A 25,504-nucleotide genomic window follows, 5' to 3' on the forward strand; every position below is an offset into this window, starting at 1 on the left:
TGCACTAGTGACAGTTGTTGTTAATGCAGGACAAGCAGGGGTAGGGGTTGTAAGCATGGGACAAACAGGGGTAGGGGTTGTAGGCATGGTGGTGGTGGCACTAGTGACAGTTGTTGTTAATCCAGGACAAACAGGGGTAGGGGTTGTAAGCATGGGACAAAAAGGGGTAGGGGTTGTAGGCATGGTGGTGGTGGCACTAGTGACAGTTGTTGTTAATCCAGGACAAACAGGGGTAGGGGTTGTAAGCATGGGACAAACAGGGGTAGGGGTTGTAGGCATGGTGGTGGTGGCACTAGTGACAGTTGTTGTTAATCCAGGACAAGCAGGGGTAGGGGTTGTAAGCATGGGACAAACAGGGGTAGGGGTTGTAGGCATGGTGGTGGTGGCACTAGTGACAGTTGTTATTAATCCAGGACAAGCAGGGGTAGGGGTTGTAAGCATGGGACAAACAGGGGCAGGGGTTGAAGGCATGGTTGTTGTGGCACTAGTGACAGTTGTTGTTAATGCAGGACAAGCAGGGGTAGGGGTTGTATGCATGGGACAAGCAGGGGTAGGGGTTGAAGGCATGGTGGTGGTGGCACTAGTGCCAGTTGTTGTAGATGCAGGACCAGCAGGGGTAGAGGTTGTAGAAATGGTAGTTGTGGCGCTAGTGCCAGTTGTTGTCGATGAAGGACCAGCAGGTGTAGAGGTTGTAGGCATTGTAGTGGTGGCACTAGTGCCAGTTGTTGTAGATGTAGGACCTGCAGTGGTTGTGGTTGTACGCATGGTAGTGGTAGCACTAGAGTCAGTTGTTGTAGATGCAGGACCAGCACGGGTAGGGCTTGAAGGCTCTGTAGTGGTGTCACTAGTGCCAGTTATTGTAGATGCAGGACTGGTAGGGGTTGTAGAAATGGTAGTTCTGGCACTAGTGCCAGTTGTTGTCGATGCAGGACCAGCAGGGGTAGAGGTTGTAGGCATTGTAGTGGTAGCACTAGAGCCAGTTGTTGTAGATGCAGGACCAGCACGGGTACGGGTTGTAGAAATTGTAGTGGTTGAAACAGAGCCCCCACTTGTGCCCCCACTTGTGCCCACATTTGTGCCTCCACTTGTAACCCCACTTGTGCCCCCACTTGTGCCCCCACTTGTGCCCCCACTTTTGCCACCACTAGGGCCACCGCTAGGGCCACCGCTACTGGTATCACAGACATTTTTCTGCAAAGGATAACACAAAACATTTACGACAAGGGAGAGGTTGTGTCAATCCCTTTCAGTTTTCTGCTAATTCAGATATTTAGAGAAGATTCATATTCAAGAATGATTGATGAATCACTGGGCGACCTTTTAACCCAAGATGTTAGACAATCAAAGTTGACAGAAATATGGCTTATTCCAAGCTGCAAATACATCTTTAAAATCCAGTCGCTTTTTCTGCAACAAATACTGAACGTTTTCTTAATGGCATGGCGACAAAGAGGATGTTGATACACTTACATTGGAACAAATATCCAGGATATTGCACACTCCCTCTAAAATGGCGCCGACTGCAGTGTGAATTTCAATCACGTTTTCTTCACTTTCAATGACTTTCATGCGTAGTAGATCTGAACTTAGGATTTCAAACAGTACTGAAGCCTTCTCCTGAAGATGGAAATTAATTCTTGTAATCACAAACATATTTTGGGAGGTTTTTCTCAGACACAACCATTACAAATCTCACTTCTACCCTTATTTAAATACACATACAAAGTACAATGCTACAAATATAAAAAGTAATAAATCATGAAAGTAGAATATTAATATATTTTCTTTCCTTCTATTGTGCCACGTTTTACTCAGTGTGGGGTTAACTGGATAGTACCTGAGCAGAGGGGCTGAGCTCATTGTCTATCTGGACGACAGCAGCAAGCCCCCTGGCTATCACCTGGACTTCTTCTGGGGTTGTGACCGGAGCGTCGTGTACTGTATCAATCAGTATGTCCAGCATTTTTTCACGAAGCTTCGACAGAAAAAAGCATTAGAACATATCTGATTTATAATAGAAATTATAATGAGGTGAGGCTCTGTAAGTTTTTCACAAAAAAAGTTTTGTTAACGGTAAAGTGCATAAAAATGCAGACACCAATAAATACTGTTGACGCGTTAAAAAAATAAAAAATTGTATCCACAGTATAATGCGCATTTACCTGTTGCCTGTCTGTGCTGTTTGATTGATCTGATTGACTGTTCAGTTTATTGGAGACAGAACTGATGAGTTGTCCCACAGTTTCTGCAGACAGTAGTCCTTGTTTTATCATCAGAGTCACAGCATTCTCCACGGAAGCCATGACATCATCTAATGAAGAACCTGAAGCCACCGTGTAATCTGTCACCTGAGGAGGAAAAGATATTTTCTTAGAAAAGCATTGAATATTTCCATGAATCTTGTTCTGTTAGTTCCACACCTTTGAAAATGATCATATACTTGACAAACCTTTGCAGTTATAGTCGTGTTACATGCATAGCTATCATTTCTTGCAGTTGCTTTGATAGTTAGGGTATAATAGGAGCTGCTGTCTCCCAAAGGGAGGAAGACAGACTTCACTTCATTGTTATTGCTGCAACGCAGATGTTGACCTGCTCATTTCAAAACAAATGAATGAGTTAGATTCACAGATCTCTCGTTGCTGATTGTTATTGTGTGATTATTGAAAGTCATGGGCATGAGTTAAATTGAATGATTTAATGATGATTAAATCATTCAATTCTGGATGACTTACCCCTATCAGTCTTAAAACAGTACCGGCAGTTAGAGCAAGGAATTCCAGTATTGCATATTATAGTGAAAACATCAAGGATCGTTCCACTCTGTGGGGTTATTATACATGTAAGGCCCAAAAAGTTGTCAGAAAGAAAGTCATTGATGTTAGCAGCGTTAGGGATGGTAAGGGTGTCACTACTGCCAGGGGATGTTGAGTAGGGCCCAGCAGGGGTAGGGGTTGTAGAGTCGGTAGCGGTCTCAGGTGTTGTAGAAAGCAGAATAGTTAGATTTTTGGTAACTTCAATTGGAGATCTGACAACTCTGTGTTTCTTTCTCTGAAAAAGAAAATGACCAAAAGGGATTATAAATACAGCGGTACACAAAACAGTCCAAAATTATGAGCACAATTTTGAGAGTTGGAGGAGTAAGTATTATTTAGTATGCAATAGTTATATATAAAAATAAAGGGACCGATCTTACGTAGCCATGACCATTTGGTTTAGCAACTGAATTTTTGCCAGAGAAAGTAAACGTATCCACTTCCAAAGATGAAAAGACGTTCAATGCTCTGACTTTGACATAGTCAGGTCCTGTTGAAAAGCATCAGAAAATAATCAGCTAATATCAAATGCCATAACGCAATGGGGTTTTTTTGTGTTTCGCGGATGTTTCGTGTCTTGCATGCCGTACCTCCAATCGGATGTGCAAAATGAAAAGTGTCCTTGCTTTTATTCATTTCTCGGACCTCAGAGTATGAGCTGTTGTCTCCAGTCAGAGAGAAGAGGAGCAGCACAGGCGCTCCCCGTTCCAGGGAAACACCAACAGTAGTACCTGGAGAGTATCCATCGCCATCCCCCTGCGTCAGCACAGAGACCCGAAGCCCGCCTACTTGCTCCAACACACACATCTGCAGGGCAGGAAAGATCGCAAAACCGAGAGAGCGCTCAACTTCAACGCGTTCACAGCACTTTGAGCACTTCTGCTGAAACATGGATGACCTACAACTTAATGAAGCAGGCTGCTCAGTTTGTTGTTGTTTGTGTTAGATAATTATCGGTCTGGAGGAGTGTCGTCTCGAAGTGAAGGAGGAAGACATCCAAAACTATATGCATGACACGTTTGACTGCTAAATGGTAAACTATAAATGAGCTATATATTTTTTATTATTAGACATTATTATTATTGACAAAAAAAACACTCAAGTGGGGTTATTTTTTATTCTGCTATTTGTAATTCTAAATTCAGTCATGTTCATGTTAAAGGAGCCCTGTAGAGTTTTTTTTTTTGTTTACCTAAAAAGCAATATTCTTATAAGTCAATGCTTGCATTGTTTGCTCTTGCTACGCGCTCAAGGATGCGCAGCACACAGGTGATGCAATACACCTTCCTTCCAATGTTCTCCCACTGTTCTGTGATCCTCAGGGACCAGAAGAGCGCCTCCAGAGGTATATGGAGGAAGCAAACTAACACCAGCAAACAGGGATGTATGCGTCATAGGTTTTAGAATTCTCTTCATCTAGCTCTTCTAGGTGAAGAGAATGATTTCAGCAAATTGGGGTCTCTTTAGTATTTATGTGAAGAACGTTTTCATTCAAAATTGATCTTCTAGATCCTCCATAGAGACTCTGCCATTACCAAAGCACACACAGTGAAGAAAAGGAAGATGGGATGGGTTTGCCCATCATATTCATTGACTCAGAGCTGATATTAGTCTTGGGTTAGATTGGTGAGGCTATAATAAAGATAAATATTATTTTCCTATGTCACAATTACAGTTAGGTAAATTACCTGAAGGGTCACTTACAGCTTTATTGTTCGTAAATGTTATATTCACTTCATTGATGCTAATTCACCTGCAGGTCTGTGGACACTTCAGGGTATGTGACCATGTTAGATGCATACATGGTGAGCCGGTGGCAGCCAGGCCCAAAGGGCTTCATCATTTCTGAAGTCACCGTGATGTTCCTGGGAATGTTTCCTTTGAATACGGATAAACCATGCAACACACCTTCATCACTCTGGATTCTATAAGTCACATGTGTACCTGCAGAATGAAAAGAGAAACAATTAAATACATTGAAAGTTCACTCCCATAAGTACGGTTATTTATCAACCCGAATGGGTGTGATAGATATATATATATATAGATATTTGGATATATAGATATTCAAATATGCATTAGAAAAACTACTACTCTTTTTTTTTTCAAGAATAGTAAATACAGAAATGTTCAAGAAATGTAAATACAGGACGAATCATTGTACATCATGGTCGAGTTGAGCCTACCTGCTTTTACCTCCACTTGAATTTGAACTGGCTCTCTGTAAAGGGTTTTGCAGTTTTTTGCATTGAAGGACAGTTTCCCAGCATAGCACCTGATGACACCAAACCCTCTGATGGGATCCTGAATGGCTATCGTCTTCTGAGCTGTGATGTGTATGTCGCTGCTGGTGCATTCGACCACCACAACATATGTGCTTGGATGAGTATATTTGTGCGCCTCGCTCCTCTCCAACCTGAGAAAAGGCATACATAGTCAAAATTAGAGGTCATTAAAGTATGTTCCGTGGGATATATTGATGTAAATAATTAAGGATTTTGTCTAATTTCACAGTACAGAGCAAATAGGCAACATGAAAAAAATTAGCTGTTTCTTGCCTGCTGATATCATTTCATTGAATTTATCTGTAAAAATTGCATTCACTCCTAACCCTTTGTTACATTGAACCCTTGAATAGAACTTTCTGTTTTTAAGTCTCGATGAACCAAAGTAAAAAAAAACTGGTAAAAAGAAGCCCACTCATGCAGATTGAATTTAATCAACAACTGTTTTGGCTTCGAATCACTTCAGTTTATTAAGATCTATCTCCTTTTGGTATTTTTTTTAGCCATAGAGAAATGCAAGACAGTAAATGTTTACTTTAAGAATCCTAATCCGCTGCTGTCTGCAGAAAATAATAATAGTGTATAGAACATTATTACTTTACAGTTGGCTTTGCAAGCATTTGATCAATTGAACCTTCTGTTCATAAGACCTCCGAAAAAGGACGGGTGAGGCCTAAATTCAGACCAAATAATGTAAAGGGATTGGAAGTAATGATGTGATGGACTTATAGGATACAGTAAGTAGAGTGTGACCCTAACCTAACTGGCAGTATGATAACATTCAACCTTGTAGATTTAAAAGCGTTTACAGCTCTTTATGTACTGTTGGCATCATTTAGACCATCCCCTTAACCATCTTAGTGGGGTTTAGTCTCTGAGGACATTTGTATTTCTTTTCTACACCATAAAATTGGAGGAATTTTGCCAGGCAGGTATTTCAAAAAGCAAATCCCAGTGAGAGATGTTTGCAGCATTTGATACTGTACTGTCTCTTTGACTATAGAATGCCTGTGTTATGACCTCTACCACTATGCGTATTAACATAATCAACCCTGTAAATGTGTATTTACAAACTTGAGATGTTGTCTCCTAGAGACACAACAGCCATTTCCAGATCTATTTTTCTCTAAACCCAGGTAGTCCCATTCATTCAGTAAATGTTGCTACTCACCCATCTGGACTGGGATGGTAAATGAGACGGCCGTCCCCGGTACTCAGCTTGCAGCTAGGATTTCCCTGTGGCGAATCCAAGAGCCACTTCCAGCTGATGGTGACCTCTTCAAAAACCGCCGCCGCCGCGCTCACTGACAGTTTGAGCCCTGCAGGGCGATCATCAAGTTTGTGTAGTCAATACATTTCAGTAGAATTGACTTATAGGAAAAGCACAGTTACTCATTGCATTCAAAATGCTCTGTAAAGTTTCCCAGTAAGAGAGGACAGCGTCCCAGTGAGCCAGCATGTCATGTTTCTTCATAACCATTGTTTTCGTTTGGCCGACAAGTTTTCCGCTGTAATGTAATCTTGTAGTGTCAACGATGACCAGCAGGAGGCGCCATCTCACCAAACTCCAAAATCTGTGTATTTGTACATGCATTTAAGGTAATTCTTGTGTTTATGAAACAAGAACAAGAATATGGGAGCTGCCCCTATGGTGCAATGTGCTGATAAAGATTTCACTCAAACATGGAAACAAGTTCCAAAACCTATATATATATTCAGCCATTAAACATTTTACTTTTGAGAATTTGATGTCTTTGATGTCTTTCTCACACATGGTAATTATCTGTCTGACCATACGATTGGGTTTGGGCAAATATAGTGTTCCTCTTTGTTGGTTAATTTACTTTCAACTTTTTTTCTCTTGGACTACATTGAATTAAGAGGGGGGTGGGAAACAATTAGAAATCCTCTACATCATTTTATAAATCCCTAATAACGAGTTACTTACCATCTTTGCAGTGATGTTCCACAGACAGGTAGCTCCCAACCTGAGGACACGGTTCACCAAAGGAGTCCACAAGTTGTGCAACATTGCACGCCTGACGGCCGTGGCAGTGGGCTTCATGGGGAAGGGGGGGGGGGGGGGTAACCAGGCAATGTTAACGTTGGGCATTATGGAAAGTCTTACAAACGACTACTTGATAATACAAAGTTCAGATGGTGCAGCAGAGATAATTCAAACAACCAAACCTGTTCCTCAACAAGTTCTGTACATGACCATTGTCATCACTGTCATCAGTATGTAGGATTACGTGTTTTTTTAGGGCGAGGCTGCAGGTTCCAACTGAAATCCTTGCAGCTCAGCGCTCTCTTTCCAAATGTTGGCCATCGGGCCACTCAAACACGCAAAGAAAGACTTAAATTGCTAGAAAGTACACTTCCCCACTCTAATTTCATGAATGCAACTCAGAGGTTTTGTTGCCTAAACCAGGGAAGACAGTGAAAAGAAACTGACCAGCTTTATTTGGATTTGGAGTAACAGTTTGTCTTTTCTGTTACCATCGTTGTTGCGAGGTTGTCTTTTGTCCCTGCGGAGTTACCGTAGTGGAACGTATGCTAGGTGTTGTTGTATGGGTAGAACTCATAGCGGAGTTTGCTTTGGGCTCTTTGAATAAAAACCCTCTTTCAACGTCGGAACACGACTCGCGTCTTGCCTCATAGCATGACAATCGTCTTCATCTTCTTGCAAACCAACTGCACTGGAGTGTGGCAGAATACTGAGAGCGAAATGAATTAAAACTGAACTAAGTTGTGTTAGAGCCAGACAACCCTATGAAAACGCATTGCTGCTATTGCTAACAACAGAATCAGCAACTCTGACAATAGTCATTTGACTACAATTATAAAGTGCCCTTTTGCACTTGTAAAGTGCACTTTTGCGACAGTCTGGACTTGGTTCCTGCGTCTATGAGTATAGGATATCGGAAGATTACAAAATGCGGATGGGGTTCTGACGTGTGCAGCGCACACTCACTCAATGCCAACAGTACGTGTAATGAATGAATGGAAAGTCTGCCTTAGACATCAGTTAAATGCGTCTGTCAATATCTACCCGATGGATATCACGGATGTATCTCTGTAGCTCTTCAGCTATTATTCGTCCTAATGGGCAAACATTCTTGGCAAACAAAGGTTTGTATGCGCCATGATGTGTACTTGTGTGACATCTGGCAAATCACTGGCCCCGTGTTTTGGATTGGGTTTCGCCTTCATTCAGGCAGAACGTATTCGTGAGGCATGAGTGCTTGTGTTCCACTTAATCTTTTGTTTTCCAATTGAGCGCAGCAGATAAAATGACTATCTAACTGTTGTGAAGCCTAAAGTGCTCATTCTTTTGGACCAACGGTTCACCTCTCAATGATTCTGCGACATCCACCCAGCCGCACTGGTGTCTTGCGGATGTGGTCTGAGCGGATCGACAGTAATGCACGTTCTCACGGCCGTAGAAGGCGCCATCGATCGTCAAGACTTGACCAGAGCCACACTGCAGAGGGGTGCTTCCTCCTGCACACACAATGGATCTCCAAGAATCTAGAAAAACAACGCGAAGTGATGAACCGTCATTGGCTTACTCAACAGGGCGTCGTCTTTCCAAAGTAACAGTTAAAATACATACCAAACTGGCAGATGAAGTGCAGGTTTTTTGCACAGTCACTCGTGGCTTCCCATTGGAGGTCCGAGTCTCTCAGCGTGTGTCCACAAGCTGCTCCGGGCTGCGGGCTGCTCGCCCACTTTGAATATGTGAGGTGTGACCCATCCAGCCAAGAGAGAGCCCCTCCTGGGGATGCAACAAACCACCGCTAAATATGAACAGCATCCATAAGCACAGCTTGAGCTGTATGAACAATGACTAAGCAAGAAAGTGTTTCTTGGTCAACACTATCATTATTATTATTATTTTATTAATATTAATGGTGTTTCTGTTTTAGAGTAGAATTCACTGGTTTTATTACATCACATGTCATTCAGCTGATGCTTTCATCCAAAGCGACTTTCAATAAGTGCATTTCAACCGAAGGGATTCAAACCCAGAAGAACAAGAAACAGTGTCAAATAATACAATTTGTATGGTGTTTTTTAGTCATAATATAGTCTAAAGAGGTGTGTCTTTATATATTTCTAAATCTCACACACCGCATTTGAGTGTAGGGGGACGCCAGAAGCCATTCTCTGTACATAATACAGTGTTCAAATAATAAGTAAGAAGCGGGTATGCATGTTATATTTGCAAGCAAGTACTATACCTGTGGCCTTACCAACACATGCTTGTTACCTAACCAACGTATGTTTGTCTGGAGGAAGAAGTAAGGACAACTTGTGTTAAGTCTTTTTCCACAAGAAATAAGGTTTGAATCCCATTCTTTTCAAGTGACGTAATTACCTGAATGACACAGAATGACATCCTAGTAGAGAATAAGTTTTTTTTATAAGACACAGTGAAACCAGGAGTGAGCTTTACACAAGACACAAGACCTTTGCCCTTAATCATCCCAAAATAATAACTCTGAAAGGGACTTGATCGTGACCCCGTTTTCGTACAAGCATATTAAACTTCTAAGGGCGACAAAGATTTTGTTTGTAAATCAGTATACAAACGTTCCAAATTTCCACATGGTGATCTTACCTTCAAGGGTTGCAGAATATGGCAGGTCTGGAGATGCAGAAGGTGCCAGTCCGAGCCACACGTCCTTCTTGGGGTCCAAGAGCCGCTGGAGGAAATGTTGAGTTTGTTCATCTGGGATGAAGGCGAGGTGTCCACCGCGCTGCTCGCACCAAGCCTGTGCACCGGAGGAACTGAGCTGGAGATCCACCAACTCATAGCAGGAGCCTCCAAAGGCCCTCTGGTGGTCTGGACAGGGAAGGGGAACCTTTGTCCGAACAGGAACGCAAGACAGGAGGCTGGATGTCATTAGGATCAGCAGGTGGACACAGGTCCAGAACATCTTCTCTGTTTTCACTTCAAGAACCAAAAGTCACAGTTTTCCACAAGACATTTCAACGTCTCGGTGCTCGTACAGTGGAGAGAGCGACACGGTTTCCCCCTTTTATCTAATGTTCTTATTCAAACACACACACACACGCACACACGTGAGCCTTTCTCACCCCATTCAGCGGAGCATCGTTTACCCAACAGCCATCACTCTCAAAAACAAAGGCTGAAACAGGAGATGGGCAGCTTCAGCCAGATGGCAAGGTAGTTTGGGTTTACAAGGTACGCCAAGATGATGTGCATATTTATTCTGCCAAACAATCGACATGTCATTAGAGTCCCGAGCCATCTGTAAACAGCGAGACGCCAGCGTGCACAGACGAGGCCTCCGGGGAGGAGAAAGGCTGCATCGGGTGGGGAAGGTCGCCCACGGACATGGAACCATGTCAACCATGACTCGGTCTGACTCAACTGGCTGATTTCAGTCCCACAGAGGATCCGAGTGCACAATACAGTGAGATGCACAGAACACGATTTGCATCACTGCCAACAGTAAAAAGCATCAGTGAACCTTGTGGAACAAATGTCATCGATGGTATGTACAAACTAGGTTGGATCTGATAAAACGTTTCCTAAATGCCAATCAAATAATCTAACCTCTGTAACAAGATGCAATGATCAGTTATCAACTAAGGATCTTTGAGGAGAAGGGAAAGTCAGAAAAGCTTTCTAAAATTACTATACTTACTGTGAGGGTTAACTAGGTGAACTAAATACAGGGTCTAAGTAGAGGCCACTTGTAGGGAGGCAGACTACATCGGTGCCCTACCTAGCATCAAGAAAACAAAACAGGTTCAACAGGTTCAACCCAATAAACTAAATGTAGGGATCACATGGGTGATCACATGGGTGCTGTTAGAAACTGTTCCCTCTGTGGGGAACCAGATGCAACCCCCCGCCACCCCTGTCACCTCCAATCAGCAACAAAACCCGGCGTGTTCATTTCTACCGCCACCTTCTTCTTGTGACTTTCAAGAAGTTCTCCCCAAACTGATCGAGATTCTTCCAAATTCCAAATCATATCCTACGCCTTTGCAGTGTCACGGTTTGGGTCTGCTTGTCTTATTTTGTAGTTTTCTTGTGTCTCGTGTCTCTGGGTGAGCTTCACTTCCTGTCCTGTGATTGCCTGATTGTTTCCACCTGCACCTCCCTTGTGTATTTAAGCCCTGTGTGCCCGTTGTCCCTTGCTGGTCATTGTCCATGTTACTCTCCGTTGGTGCACGTTGTCCTGGTTTTGGAATAAAGAGCACAGTTTTCTGGAAAAACCTGCGTTTGAGTCCTGCTTCCGCCTGCACCAGCACTCGCTGTGACATGCAGTTTTAGAGTGACATGAGCGTGACGTGATCCTCAGGGAGCTGGTGGCACTGTCGACATTACAGCATGACGGATCCGAGACGCACTAAAGTGTGCAGTCCCCTTTGTAGTTGAGCTATGATACGCTTGTTTCAATGCAGCTGCATCAGATTAGTTCAGAAGCTTTTGCATAATAGGCGCCGGTGGAAGGAATTCAAAATGTCACCAGATGACGGTTCTGAGGGTTCTGTGGTGTTAAAGGTTCCATTTAATGCCATTTAATGTCAGGACAACTTCAACGTTTGCACAATGAAACAAACGATAACAATCAATCATTTGCACCTTGTCCACTATGTAACAAAGTGTTAGTATGTTAGTAAAGTGGATCTAGGATCACTGCTCTGTTACTCCCATCCTGCCATGTGGATCTGTGCCACAAGGGGGCGCACCGGCACATTGACGGGGGACAAACCAGGCCACAGTTCTGGTTCTGATCACTTCACAATTAGATGGAGAAAACGGATAAAAAGGGTTGTCTATGTTAGCCATTATAGAATTTGAATCAATTTTTCTTAATCAAATTGCTTTTTTTCTAAAAGGATATTGATATAGCTTTTTTTTCAATAATTCAACATGACTGATTGTGTTAGTGTTAAAATCCCTGAAATATTCTGGTGGATTTCATGTTTGAGCATGTGATACTAATTCAATGCAAGTGAAACAACATTCATTTGCGCCACCGGGTTAATTAAATATCTGGATTAAGGTGGGCAATGATTAACTGCTGACCTGCAGTGGTTGATGGGAACTCTGAGGAAGATCTCACGATGCACAGTCCCCAAAAGATAGCTTCATGAGGACGGGTAGGACTTTTCTGATGTTGAATGGCTGTACACGTGGGGGGAAAACCAGCAGGCCAAAACGAGTTGGTGCTGAACTTTGTGTCAAGGTGGACCTGTCATTAATGCGCTGAGGGCCAATAATTGATCAACTGTGTTGTGAAAATGGCTGATTTCTATTATTTATGTGTGTAGCAGAATTTGTCTTGTCAAGTCAAAGTTAAATCAAATGAGAAGGTGCGCTGTAAGCTTGCAATTTGCTTGCAAAAAACAGACTGTACGCAGCATCAGGTGCAAAATATACTTTACTTTATACTTTTTCAAAACAAGTTTAGATTTAATTAACTTTTATGTTTGTGTGTGTGTGTAGAGAAGTATGTTTGATCAATTAAAATGTTAATCTTTTACAGTATGTACACAGGTATTTACAGATTATTTTGCATTATCAAGGAAGAGTAAAATATTCTTTCTCTTTGGTGTTTCACTAACTACGGGGGCAGGGCAAAAGTAGTAAAGACCGTGTGTGTACAGAATGGGCCTTTCATTTTACTGCAATTGAAATGTATGCAGACTCCTCTTTAACTTCCTTTTCACGCTCTCACAACCTTTAAGAGTGGGGAGGAGTTTGAGTGTCGTCACAGACCTTATGTTCAGATTATGTGCCGTCCTCTTTTTGCAGAATATTTGCATCGCAGAGACTGCAGTCCACGGGCTCATTTGGTTAAAACTGGATCACTAAACGGTCTAAAGGTAAGTTATTCATCGTAACTGTGGATATTTGAGCCTTATGATTAAATAATTGAATGATTAATGTGTGTCACTCACTTCGCAACGTTTAAAAATCAGACTTGTAGAGTTAAGGAAATGCTGCTTTTTTCTTATTTTTATAAAAGCCTGTGGAGTCCATCGTCCAACTCAACAGTATTAGGCTGAGCCCATTGGCACTATGAGAAAAGTGACAAATACCCTGTGGAAGACCCTGTGGATGCTCCTAGGCATTAGTGTCATCTGGGTTCTATCTGTATCATATTCCATCCTGGTCTGTATCTTCATTGATCCACTTATCAACATAATAGTTTGCCTCACACATGAACATATTTTTATATTCAAAATGGGAAAAAAATGCCTTTTGTTTATTCCTTTCCCAAAACGTGTGTCTTTCCTTCCTCAACCGGTCCTAGAGCAACGCTGAGCAGGAGGAGGACGTCGGGATGACGGGCCACAGCGGGCTGAGGCGGCTCGGAAGAGCGGAGGAACGAAGCCCTAAAGGTAGAGGTAGCCCCCCCCCCCCCCCGTCAGGAAACCATTCCGCAGTGGGAGAGAGGTGCAGGACCATTTATTAGAAGTGTAAAAACTAGACCCGGTAAAGGAATGTAGGGTGGAGGATGTAGAGCAGGCGCCTGTAGGTGGGCCCTTTTGACGGAGCACTCCGTCAGGTTCTCCTCGTCTATTTCGGCTCCACTGTACTACCGTATGTCTTCATTGAAAATAGTGGTTTGCTGCTTTAGAAATGCTCCAAATGATGTACATTTCACCTTTAAATGCTGTCTCTGAAGGTACATCTCGTGTCAAAAGACATCAGAGCCTCATGGTCCGTCAGGCTCAACTCTGTGTGACTTCTTTCTCCTCTTTCCATAATCCCCCTTTCCTCTCTTAGCAATAATAATGAGTATTACCAAGTTTTTGGATGATCTCCTGAACATCGTGGAATCCTCTGACAATAGTGAGTAAACTTTTCACTTTTTTTATTATTATTATTTTTTAGTGGAACTACATCAAATGTTGATGGTAAAGAATGTCTGTATGTTTAATAAAGAATATACTCTGAGTAATGATTGGATAATAAAGTGCTTATTGTTTCAAAGGCTAGCCCATGAAAAGACGCATTGATTCCTCAACACAAAAAACTCTCCCTCTGCTAGTTACCCTCCCGCCTTCCTCGGCAGACCACCAGCAACAAATACGGTCCCTGCACATTCAGATGAAGGCAAAGGAAGAGAAAGGACGGCTGAAGGATGAGATGATTGGTCACCTGCGTTCTGATCAACTCCGACTGCATCAACACGTGGCTCGTGTGGAGAAGCTCATCAGGCTGCAGGAAGAGAAGAGCGAGAAGGAAGCCAGGACCGGTAAGAGGACTGTGTTCCCACTGTGGGCAACAAAGAGAAACCACACCATGTGTAGATGTAAACATCACACAGGACGAAATAAACGCTGGAACTCTCTCTCTCCCTCTCGCCCGCCTCCCTCCAAAGACTACAAAGGGGGATTCCTGGCCCTCCAGATCAAAATGGAGGCAGAAAAAGAGAAAGAAAGACTGAAGGATGAGATTATTGAGGCCCTGCGTTCTGATAAAGTCCAACTGCATCAACAGCTTGCTCTCATGGGGAAACTGGTAGAGCTGAAGGCAGTAAAGGAAGAGAAGGGAGTCGAGACCGGTAAAACGACTCTTCATGTTAAACCTGTATTTTCAGTCCACGGGCGAGAAGGAAGAGGAAATTAAAAATGATAAAGCACTTCTCCAATTGAGAAGGCAACAGGGTTTATGCTATAGTCATTACCTCAACCTCTACTTTAGAATGTGGCAGAAGCTTTGACAATTACACAATGAGAAGTAAAAAACAACACTTATTGGACTAACTAAGTTCTGTTTGTGCGTGTTGTTCATGATCAAAACAAAGCAAAGGACAGTTGCTCCCTGCCACCCTTGGATGGATTCCCACACTGTGAAGCAAAGTTGAAGGTAATAAAAGTCTCAAAGCAACAAAGAGATAAAACTGTCTTGGATTAAATTGATTCTATTAATGTCCAGTGGATGGAAGTCGGCTGGACGACTGATCCCTGCTACGGCCGCCATGGGGTCAACGGGTCTCTCTGCTCCATCCTCATCTACCTCAGTGAGGTGAGTGGTTTCAAGCTCACACGCCACTTTGGTGACCCCGGGCCCACAAGGACCTCGCCACATACGCGCTCAACTGGGCTCATCTGGGCTCTTTCCCCCCCCCGTCCGTGGTGGTCAACAGGTCGAGTCGTGGTGTCCACTGCTTCCGGGCCGCCGGATTCCAGCTGGCGTGGACAACTTTGAGGTACTGTAGATGCTATCAGGGCGCTGTCTCTGGTCCTGGTAGCGCAGTGGCCCCCATGCAGAGGGCTTATAATCCCCTGGCTGTGTCGAGGGTGGTGCTGGGATGCTTCTGTCGAGGTGGCTGGTGCTACTTCCTGCATCGGTGCTGATTCGGTGGTTGCTACCGCGGTCCAAAGCAGGAAACTATTATCCATCCCCTTCTCTGAGTAACATATCAATGGTTATAATGCCAATTTAATGCTGTGAGTGGTACTCGTGGTCCTAAAAAGGGACATTTTCAAACTGAACGCTGACTCTCCTTCTCTAGGAGGACACTGGACCTGCAGTTGTAAGAGGAAATCTATCAGAACTGTGTGCATCTCTGCAAAAGAGAGTTGAGTTCCGTTGGATCCACCAGAGGATTCTCAGTATGGAAAAGATTTGGGTTGAAGCAGGACGCTCTCTTTCAGCCAAATACAACATCACAGGGAGGAAAGCTAAACAGGTAATCTGTACCATCTTGTTAGTTCATTTGAATGATAGTTCACAGTTTAGTGACCAAATGGCACATGTGGGGATTATATTGATGGAAGTGTCATTGACTATCAAAGCAAAGAACACTTGAATGGCCCTTAATGCAACAGATTACTTCAGTACTGACTGACTTAACATAGAGACAACGAGTTCATTACTCACAACGGAATGATTCATAGATTGAATTATTCCTTTCAATTTGTGTGTTTGATGAGGCTGCACATGGATTGCCTTTCTTTGCTCTGAGTTCGCTCGACTAAATAACATCATTTGAACTGTGGTAGAATGACAATATTCGTCAAATTATGGTGGAAAATGACTAAGAAGATTAAGCGTGTTTTTGCTGCATTTTCTCCATGGTTTTACCATTTCCCAGATTCTGGTGCATCCTGGAGCCCTGACGTCCGAATCAGGCTTTAGAATAGCAGAGGCAGCCTTTAACGGGGGGCCCCTTGGAGAACTAGTGCAGTGGAGTGACCTCATCTCCACACTATACATCCTGGGTCACCATCTTCACCTGAGTGTTTCCCTACTCGACCTCAAGCAGTAAGTGGGCACACACCCAAAGGGCATGTAGTCACAAGCTGCCTCCTGTTGTCTCATTGCATCACCATGAACTACATGCACTCCTCCCAATCTTCCCTGGGATAACAGCAGTCCTTTCCTTTGGACTGCAGGTTTCTTGCGAATGACAACGGGAGCTGCCCAACTCGCCGCTCAGAAAGCGAAACAAGCCTGATCTATACAGACATTATCGGTCTTAAACAGATTCAAGAAGTACTGAACGCATCTTGGATTAAATACAGGTGGGTCCAGGACACTGCTCCTGAAATGATTGCCTTAATTAATTGCCTTTTTTGAGTTATGTGTGTGAGTGAGACATTGGGCACGTGTGCCACCCGGTGGACAGAAGAGAAGACGCATCTTTGCACTCTACACACGGTGCTCAGGTGTTTTCCAGGTGTGTGGGAGGTTTGTTGGTTTTCCAATGTGTAATGCACAATGTGTCGCTGAGTGGAACTGTGTACCTGTGTTGTGTCCGTCGATCAGATGCAAGTTGCGCGTCTTGGACACTTTCGGCACTGAGCCGGACTTCAATCATATCACCTGGGTCCAAAAGCACAACCTTCATGGTCCGTTTGGTGGACTCCACCTGATCCCAATGCAGTTCTACACCATGTTCCGTATGTTTCTGTGTCTACACCTGAAAAACGTGATTGATCTGACACCTCTTTGCCTCTTTTTTGTTGGTGTACTTAATGAATGCACGTTGTCTCGCTGTGAGCAGCTCACACACCAGACAACACATTCCTGGGCTTCGTGGTGCAGCACCAGCTGAGCGCAGAACAAACGGAGCAGTTGAACTCCACCCGAAGGCAAAAGCAGGCCCTTGTGTATGGAAAGAAAAACTCATTTTGGAAGGTAACAATGCATTTCATAATGTCCTCTCTCTCTCAGAAGTATATTATGAGATGTGTATTCCTCCACGCACCAGTATTTCCAGTATTCAGTGGAGGTATTAGGGAAGTAATCATTTTTAGTTCGTTTTTTGTTCTGAAAAAAAAGTTAAAACCTGAATTTGCTTAAACAAAAAACTGCCATTTCATGCCTTATAATTGTATTAACGTTGATACTTTCTGATCACCAAACTGCCCCATCTCTACATACATATTTGACCTTATTATATCCGTTCGGCAGTTAGTTTGTGGGTTCAGTCTGTGCAGGTATTTACTCGGTTGGATCCCCTGTTTTCATTCAGACATCCTTCTGCACATTTGTCATTATCTGCCCTGTTCCCATTGACATCCATCGACCATCCAGCATGTCGGCCTTTTCTTCTGTGTGTACTGCAGGGAAAAGAAGCATATCTGGACGTTATCCACAAGCACGTGAAGGTCCACGGGACAGTAGATGACAGCGCGTCCATCCCGAGCTACGTGATAAACCACGGCATCATCAGCGGCTCTGAGGTTCAGGTGCTGTTGAGGCAGAGCAAGGTGAATGTGTCTCTATTAGATTTGACCCCAAATGCTGCCGTTTTGGGTTTCTCCTATGATGTGCAAAGTTATGAGTAACATTTCATTTGTTTGAGGTGACAAAAGAAAAGCAAATATTGGAAGGAGAATATCTGCCATTGAAATGTTTTACCAGTTGCTAAATTAAAAATATTAAAGCAGACATCATAATGTTTAGTTTTGGTGGATTTATCAAATCTAAAGATCTTACAATCAGGTATTGATCTATATTGTGTTTCTAGCTAATGGGTTTCTGATTACAAAGTGTATTCTGAAGTGCTGTAAGTACGTTTGTTTGTTGAAGTGAATTATCTGCTTTACATGACATTTTTTCTTTTTTAATTATTTAATTTAATTATAGTATAGTATAAATGCAAAAAGATCCAAATAAATAACCTATAACTGCAAATAGACCTACGAGGGAGCGCTGAATAAAAGGTACTGTCAATATCAAATTGGGTTTTCTTCACTTAGTACAGGAACAAGGACCACACCTTGAACACAGCTCATTTCCTCCACACAAAGTAGTGAAGCACAGTGAATACTCTCCTGAAGCCCTGGAGATCCCTCCCTACCTTCTTCTCACCAGTCAAAATAAGGATGTTATCAACTTTCCTCCTGATTCACAACATCCATCGTCAGACAACTCAAAGGTCATCGGACCCTGGCCTTCCAACATCCGGGGAATACCGCAACCCCAGATCCATTCATCCTTCCACCCATCCCCTAACACCTAACCCTAACCCTCATTCCATTTGATGATGTAAATGTTATAGACCATTTGAATAACAAACAACATAATGAAAAGGATGTTCTTGTATTATAATTCCTCAATTCTTATCCTGTCAATGACCAACAGACAGTGTGGTGAGAGTAAAAGCCGTGTATGTGGTTACCTCGTACTTCTTCATTGTCAATAAGGGTTTGGGAAATCTATACTACATCTACATCTATATAGTATATATCTATACCACATGTATTTCTTTTATCTGTGTTTTGTGGTAGGTTTTTGTTGGCCTGTCTTTCCCATATGAAGGCCCCGCCCCGTTGGAGGCAATAGCCAATGGCTGTGCTTTCCTGAACCCCAGGCTGGACCCCCCCCGGAGTAGCCTGAACACAAAGTTCTTCAAGGGGAAGCCCAACATCAGAGAGGTCAGGGGCTTTATTTGGAACCGAAGCACTTACTGTGATCTGACGATTCATTCAAACAAACAACATGTGTATGAATCTGTATCAATGGGCAGGAATAACATGAGGGTGTTTGTCCATCCATGCTACTGTTGGTGTGTTTGTGGTGCAGGTGACATCCCAGAATCCTTACGCCGAGGCCATAGGAGAGCCGTACGTTTGGACGGTAGACATGGACAACTCCACGGATGTGGAGAGAGCGCTCACTGCTATCCTCAATCAGACTGTGAGGACCTTTTAACACCTGCTTTTGATCCCCCAAAGAACTACAGACGAAAACACAATTTACTCTGCATCTAATGTCGCAGCCGTTGCACATACATTTCAGATTGAGCCCCACCTTCCCTATGAGTTCTCCTGCGAAGGAATGCTCCAGAGGGTCAACATCCTGATTGAGAAACAGGTCACAGGGATGCTGGGGTGGAAAAAAGGGGCTTCGGTTTGTTCGTAAGTAGAGAGACTCTTTACATCTCAACTCCTGCACGTCTTCACCTCAGGACTTCTGCAGCGGAGCGGCGAGGTGGCCCCCACTGAGCGCGCTCAGGGTTCTGAAGGCGGAGGCGGACACTTCGTGTAAACAGACGTGCCAGCAGGCGGGGCTCATCTGTGAACCCGCGTTCTTCCCCAATATCAACAACGCCGAGGATCTCTCAGCGTAGGTCCTCCTGCGACCCGCATCAACCTGGCCTTTCCGTCACGCCGCTTCTGCAGATCTAACGGGGGTCAAATGGAATGTCAAATGAAAAAATGTCTCCTTCTATCAGCCTCATCGGCAAAAGAAGTAAATGTTTCAGGCAACGAAACTACTCAGGTAGTTTTCGGAAAAAAAGCATGCTAGTTTTGGCTAAAATAAGCCACTCCCCCAAAAATACATTTGATTGTATGAAAGTCCATGTGAAATTTGTTTCATCTCTTTTTCATCACAGCTTGATGTTCAATTAGTTAATTATGGTCCATTTACAGTGAAATAGTTGGTAAAGCAGAGCAAAGTCAATGAGGCTTCCACTCCTCCGCCTTCTAAATTTGGTAACTTAAAAAAACAGGGCTGTCAATAGAAATAAAAAATTGACTTATTAATCGCACATTTTGAAATTTATTAATCTTGATTAACGGAGATAAATGTTGTTGTTGTTGTTACAATGTTGTTTTTAATGAATGTTCACTCCAGAAAACGTGTATTTTACGCACCGTTGTCTAATTCTTAATGTTAGTTTGAACACAAAAATACACACATTTGATCATCTCATCGAAATCAGCATCTCGACATAGTTGAAGTTCTCCAACACCATTAGAATTACATAACAACCCTACCACCTAACCCTATGGACCTGCTGATTTAATAGACAGCTGCCACTGATTTCTTCTTCTTCTCCTTCCAGCCACGGCGTAGATTGTCAATCTTGGGAGCTCTCGGACAGCCGGTTGGTGTTTCCTGCCTTCGACCGCCTCAGAAAACACTGTGTGTTCCAGTCCGACCCCTTGCTCTTCAGCTGCGTGAGATCGGACCGGTCCCTCACCCGCGTCTGCCCCTGTAGAGACTATATTAAGGAACAGATAGCGTTATGCAAAGCGTGTGTCTAATCCGGGAATGAAAAACAACGCACCTGAAGGTAAAAAAAAGTGTTTTAAACCACTCAGGACTCTCAAAGACTTTGAGGTTTCAGGTACCCAAACCACAATGACGTCATGTTCCCTCGATGGGGCCACAACACTGTGTAATACGAAATGAGCAGCTGGACTATGTACACCCGGCTAATTCCCTTCTCCTGGTGGATGAACACATATTTCCCATCCATCTCCTGGCTGACAGTTCTCCTCCATCCAGTTACCAAAGAGCGGCATTTATGCAAGAAGCCAAATACATCACATGTATTGGTTCCATACTGACTGCTCTGCCACATACGTGTGTTCACGCCGTGGGAGGAAAACCTTCCACGACAACAACAAAAAGAAACATCTTTCAGTATTGAGCAGGATAAAACTTTATTTCGTCAATAAAACATTGCTTGTTTGACAAAGAGAAACCTCATCGTTCCTTTACATATAATAAACCGTTTCTACATCATCTGTTACCACGGAGGTCATTACTGTACTAACAGACAAATAATATATTCTGTCGTATACAGTCAGGTTCAATGGAAATTTGATTACATCTTACACATAATGTTTTGTATACTTGTGTGTGTGTGTGTGTGTGTGTCTGCAATGCACTGAAGCTGTGAGAGTTTTTACACGCTCATGCAAAGTAGTATAACAACAGATTGGTAGCATTGGTATCGTAGTTAGTCAAATCACGTCTAATTAACAGTCAAATGAAGCAATAATAATAATAATAATACGTCTACCCATCCACACAAGGGTTGGCCTGAATGAAACAGACGTGTCAGAAGAGAGGACGGATGCTTTCAACAGTTTGCCAACAATCATCAAGCTGCAGAATTGTATGTTTCGGAGTTATTTCATTGGATCAGTGATTCTCAAACGATGTGATGTCATTGTGACGCTTTGAGTGTTTCATTTGGCAGTGAAAAACAACTGTGACACCCTGGACATGACATCAGAACGGGCAGGTTCGTTTTTTGTGGTGTGGGGGGGGCATATTGAGATTGTACACTGACCCAGCAGCTTCAAGGATCACCCACTACTAAGGTGTGCGAGGGGGCCGGGGGCCTTGATCACAGCACCTGGCCAAAACTGAATGTAGCATGAACGTGCACAACAAACACCTCGTATGAAAATAAGTGCAAAGAAGAGAGGTAGAAAGGACTTGTTGCCATGACGTCATGTGAGGAGAGCCCACTGTTACTAAGTGAGTTTGTTCCGTGCCTGCTGTGGTGGGTGTCGGCATGTAAACACTGTGCTGTGCTGGGAGAAGCCATTGTGGGGATTGTCCTGTATGCATCCGAGCGCTAACATTACAAATCAACGTGCTGTTGGTGAGTCGCGAGCTGATTCACGCCCGCGATTGATATATTGTTCACACACCGAAACGAGCCATGACAATCAATTGTTTGCACCTCGTCCACAATGTCAAGTGAGAGATGATAATTACAGTGTAGAGTGGATGTAGGCACGTCTGGGATCACGGTACAGGGCTTCGCTACTTCCCTCCCTCCCTTCAGTCTGTCTCCCTTGGATCCAGTGCACGGAATACTAATAACATTTCCTGTCACATGGGCGTCTGCCACAAGGGGGCGCCAGCACTCTGGATCCACACATGCAGGGAGTGGTGAAAAAGTATTTTTTATCATCGGTAGCATCAAATGCTGAACCTATTTTTGTCTTTGTTGCCAATTTATTATTCAAGGGAATTTAGTTTATTCTAATGCATTTCCATAAAACTGTATTAATCGAATTGCTCATTTTCTTGCGTGAGAGTCTCTAAAAATGAGGTCTGAGAACTAAAGCCACGTGAAATAACACTCATTTCTTGTTGTCCGGTTCCGACATGTGAAACAATGAATTGATCGATCAGTTCTTGGTCTAATGGTCTAATAAGTAATAGCGGTCCTTGGACAGCGCAGCGCTGTCAGATCTCACCTACATCCAGTCTGAGATTTTCACTCACAGTGCAAACATTTAAGGTAAGACTTAATACTTTCACCAATATTCTACAGTAATATGTAAAGCAACATTTATATAGTAAATATGTTTCAACCATATGTAACATTGATGATCCTGCACTCTAAATATATGCTGCCTACTCCTAAAATGGCCTTTTATGTCGGCCATGCAAAGGACAATATGGTGACGTTTTGCTACTGATGCACTGAACAGTGTAATAGACATTCTTTAAAACGGTGTGGTCTGTATTTACATTCATGTCGTTGCACATATTGATGTAACAAATTCTAACATGCAAACCAAATGAGGCATAAGCAGGAAAGCAGATTGAAAAATATACATATATCTGTAAATGATGTTGGTTGATGATGGTTGTTGTGCTTTGTTTCAAAGGTTCTAAACTTTCATCCAACTTTCCAGAGGAACTTTGCAGTCAACACAAGGGCAAAAAGAAGAAAACATTAAGGAATCACTTACAACAAAGTAGTAAATATCAAAACTGGATTCAGTACAAAATTCTACAGAAAAAATGATAAATATTGTGGCTATAACAAATAATATCAGGGACTTTCCTGCAGAGTTACGCACTTTTACATAATTTCATCATCTGCACATGACCAAGTGTGAAAACTAAAAATGTAGCTAATGTAATGTTTTTCCTTCTCACCCTTAAAAACTTGGATTTTATAATATATAATATGAATTGTTCCTGCTGTGTGGATTCAGTAAATCACTGGATCAGCTATTATTGCATGTGAACCAACCCAAAGCACAGACACAGTAATTAAGACATAACACACGGAATAGTTTTTAAGAACCAATGTGCTGAATCATTTGTGCTTCACAGCATTGCCCACAGAGCACAGGGCCGCGCTGTGTGTATATGCCACTGTAGCTTTATAATGTTTGTCCTCTTCCCTTTACTGCTGTTTGCTTTCTAGATGAAGGCCGATGTCACAGCTTAAACTTTTTAGCTCTGACCCAGTTCAATTTCCTTTTTTGTAGGCTGGTAACGTTTGAACGTTTGCTCTGGTTTAGGGAAGCAACTGCAAATACAATACAATCTTATTGAATGTAATTAGTGAGTAGCACTCCGCTCATCTCAGACTATATATTCTTAATTCAGACAAAGAAATCTAGAGCTTATAATGCTTTTTCTCAAGAAAATCCCATGGGACATTTTGTGGATGCCTCATTTCAGTAAAATCCTCTTTTGATGCTTTTTTCCTTGACAATAGCTGGACCCGTAAAGGTCAAATTGACAAAGGTCAGTCTCCTGCAGGATGAAAAACTGTGACAGCAACTATTATATCTTCATTTTAACCCAACAACGTTGGATGAAAACAGGAGACTAAGCTCTCTCGCATTCTCCTCATTCTAGATCTTTTTTATGGAAAGTGGCGGGTTGAAAAAAAAGGGGAAAGGAGAGCACAAAATAAATAAAAATATCTTCCAGTGTTTTGTCTCCAGGACGCTTCACTCGTCCCCTCTAAGTCTCTCCGACGCCTGTGATTGTGCGTCCAAGTGTGTCGTGTCCGAGTGTGTGAGTAGTACCGTGCGCATCATGTGTGTCTATCTTTTCGCATGAGAACATGGGTGTTGGGCTCCTGTATGTGGAGGTGAGATGATTATCAAAGCGTGTGTGAAAGATGCAGGAGGGCAGGATGGGGGCAGGAGGAGGTCAGGAGGTCAGGAGGCCGTCTCACTCAAAGCGCTCGTAGTTCCTGGTCTGTCTCACGCGGGGCACCATGTCCTTCAGGAGTCTGTGGGCGCGGAAACAACCCCGACGTCAACACAGTGGTTCCAAAGAGTCTGAACGACGTTCTGCAAGTAGGCCGATCAGACGACTCCTCGGTTTCAGATTTTAAATGTTTTTAGGAATGTTTAGGAAATGTTTCAAAACAACATGTCAAAAAACAAAAAAGTCTTACTTGATCCCATAGGCCAAAATGATGAGTCCAATGAGAACTCCCATGGTGCCATCCAGGTACCAGACGTCAGTGTGGTGCTTGAAGACTTCGGCGCTGATCAGAATGGAAAATCCCATGATGGAACCGACCAGAGAGTTAAACCCTGAAAAACACCAAGATGCAGGACATGGGATCTATGTGGATCTACTGGATGCAAGAGCAATGGAGCGGTTTCATTTCTCTTGATATAATGATGTTGATTCATTGTTTTGGTGAGAGATGTTCCTTGTTGTGATAGATTTGTGTGTCTTCAACTATCTTTAAATGAAAATTCCTTTATGCATTTTTGATTTTGTATTGAATTGCGCCTTTAATAATCCGTCATTAGGTCCCATTGAAGGACTTTTGTCACTATTTTGGACATTTCGGTTGACATTTGTTTCCTTTGTGAGTCCGATGTGAATTCTGACGTGACTCTGGTGTCTGGAGGAACAACATAAAGACTGAATAACGCCTGGCTTTGTCTATAACTGTGTTTTTCCATGAATGCGCTTTAAACCTCACTAACTAACGCATGATATGTCATTTGTTAAAACTGTAAACGCTGAAGTTTAAAAAATGAACCATTTCATGGTTTATGGAGGGTTACTCCCCCAAATATCTACTGGCCAAGTACAGGGACCCTGCAGAGTTCCATTGAAATAAAAATGGATTTAAATGCAACATAACTGTTGCCTAAACCTCCTGCATTAGAGTTAAGGCAGCCCTTTTCTTCTGATGGTTCCATTTGTCCTTGTGTGGAAGCCTTGCACGGCGGGTTATTCCCTTATAGTCCTGTGGGAAATAAAATCCAGTGTCTGAGAACAGCAAGCTCAGGTTTTATTGGATTGATGCCGTGCACGTTTGGAGACCCGGGACAGAGGTGTGCAGCGTGCGCTTGTGTTTGTGTGCTTTTCTTCCCCCCCGTGCACGTGTGTGTGTTACATGATCATTCTGCCTGTTCCAG

General features: G+C 43.0%; 2 protein-coding genes across 2 annotated transcripts in view; one reads left to right on the top strand and one right to left on the bottom strand.

Annotated features, from left to right (window-relative positions):
• Nucleotides 1–13,875: 13,875 nt before the first annotated feature.
• LOC119228632 (alpha-1,6-mannosylglycoprotein 6-beta-N-acetylglucosaminyltransferase A-like) lies at nucleotides 13,876–21,054 on the top strand. Its single transcript, XM_037488430.2, has 17 exons — nucleotides 13,876–13,946; nucleotides 14,146–14,352; nucleotides 14,479–14,661; nucleotides 14,905–14,966; nucleotides 15,036–15,125; nucleotides 15,247–15,309; nucleotides 15,616–15,792; nucleotides 16,198–16,367; nucleotides 16,499–16,627; nucleotides 16,872–17,005; nucleotides 17,110–17,243; nucleotides 17,675–17,818; nucleotides 18,842–18,988; nucleotides 19,137–19,250; nucleotides 19,353–19,427; nucleotides 19,522–19,679; nucleotides 20,404–21,054. The coding sequence occupies exons 1-17, from the start codon at nucleotides 13,889–13,891 to the stop codon at nucleotides 20,603–20,605; spliced, it is 2,247 nt and encodes a 748-aa protein (XP_037344327.2). The 5' UTR covers nucleotides 13,876–13,888; the 3' UTR covers nucleotides 20,606–21,054.
• Nucleotides 20,983–25,504, bottom strand: part of LOC119228633 (transmembrane protein 163a-like) — a 34,245-nt gene continuing 29,723 nt past the window's right edge. The window contains exons 7-8 of the mRNA XM_037488431.2: nucleotides 24,520–24,661; nucleotides 20,983–24,351 (exon numbers count right to left, since the gene is read on the bottom strand). Coding sequence (XP_037344328.2) covers nucleotides 24,291–24,351; nucleotides 24,520–24,661 — 203 coding nt within the window. The 3' untranslated portion in view covers nucleotides 20,983–24,290. The remainder of the gene's footprint in view (nucleotides 24,352–24,519; nucleotides 24,662–25,504) is intronic.

The sequence above is a fragment of the Pungitius pungitius genome, chromosome 10 (assembly GCF_949316345.1).
Source record: "Pungitius pungitius chromosome 10, fPunPun2.1, whole genome shotgun sequence".
Lineage (NCBI taxonomy): Eukaryota > Metazoa > Chordata > Actinopteri > Perciformes > Gasterosteidae > Pungitius > Pungitius pungitius.

Excerpts from the sequence above, each read along its gene's own strand:
- LOC119228632 (XM_037488430.2), top strand. The coding sequence starts at position 13,889 with ATGAGTATTACCAAGTTTTTGGATGATCTCCTGAACATCGTGGAATCC. Across the intron at positions 17,006-17,109 it reads GCAGTTCTACACCATGTTCC|CTCACACACCAGACAACACA; the intron begins GTATGTTTCTGT and ends CGCTGTGAGCAG. Across the intron at positions 19,251-19,352 it reads CTGCTATCCTCAATCAGACT|ATTGAGCCCCACCTTCCCTA; the intron begins GTGAGGACCTTT and ends CATACATTTCAG.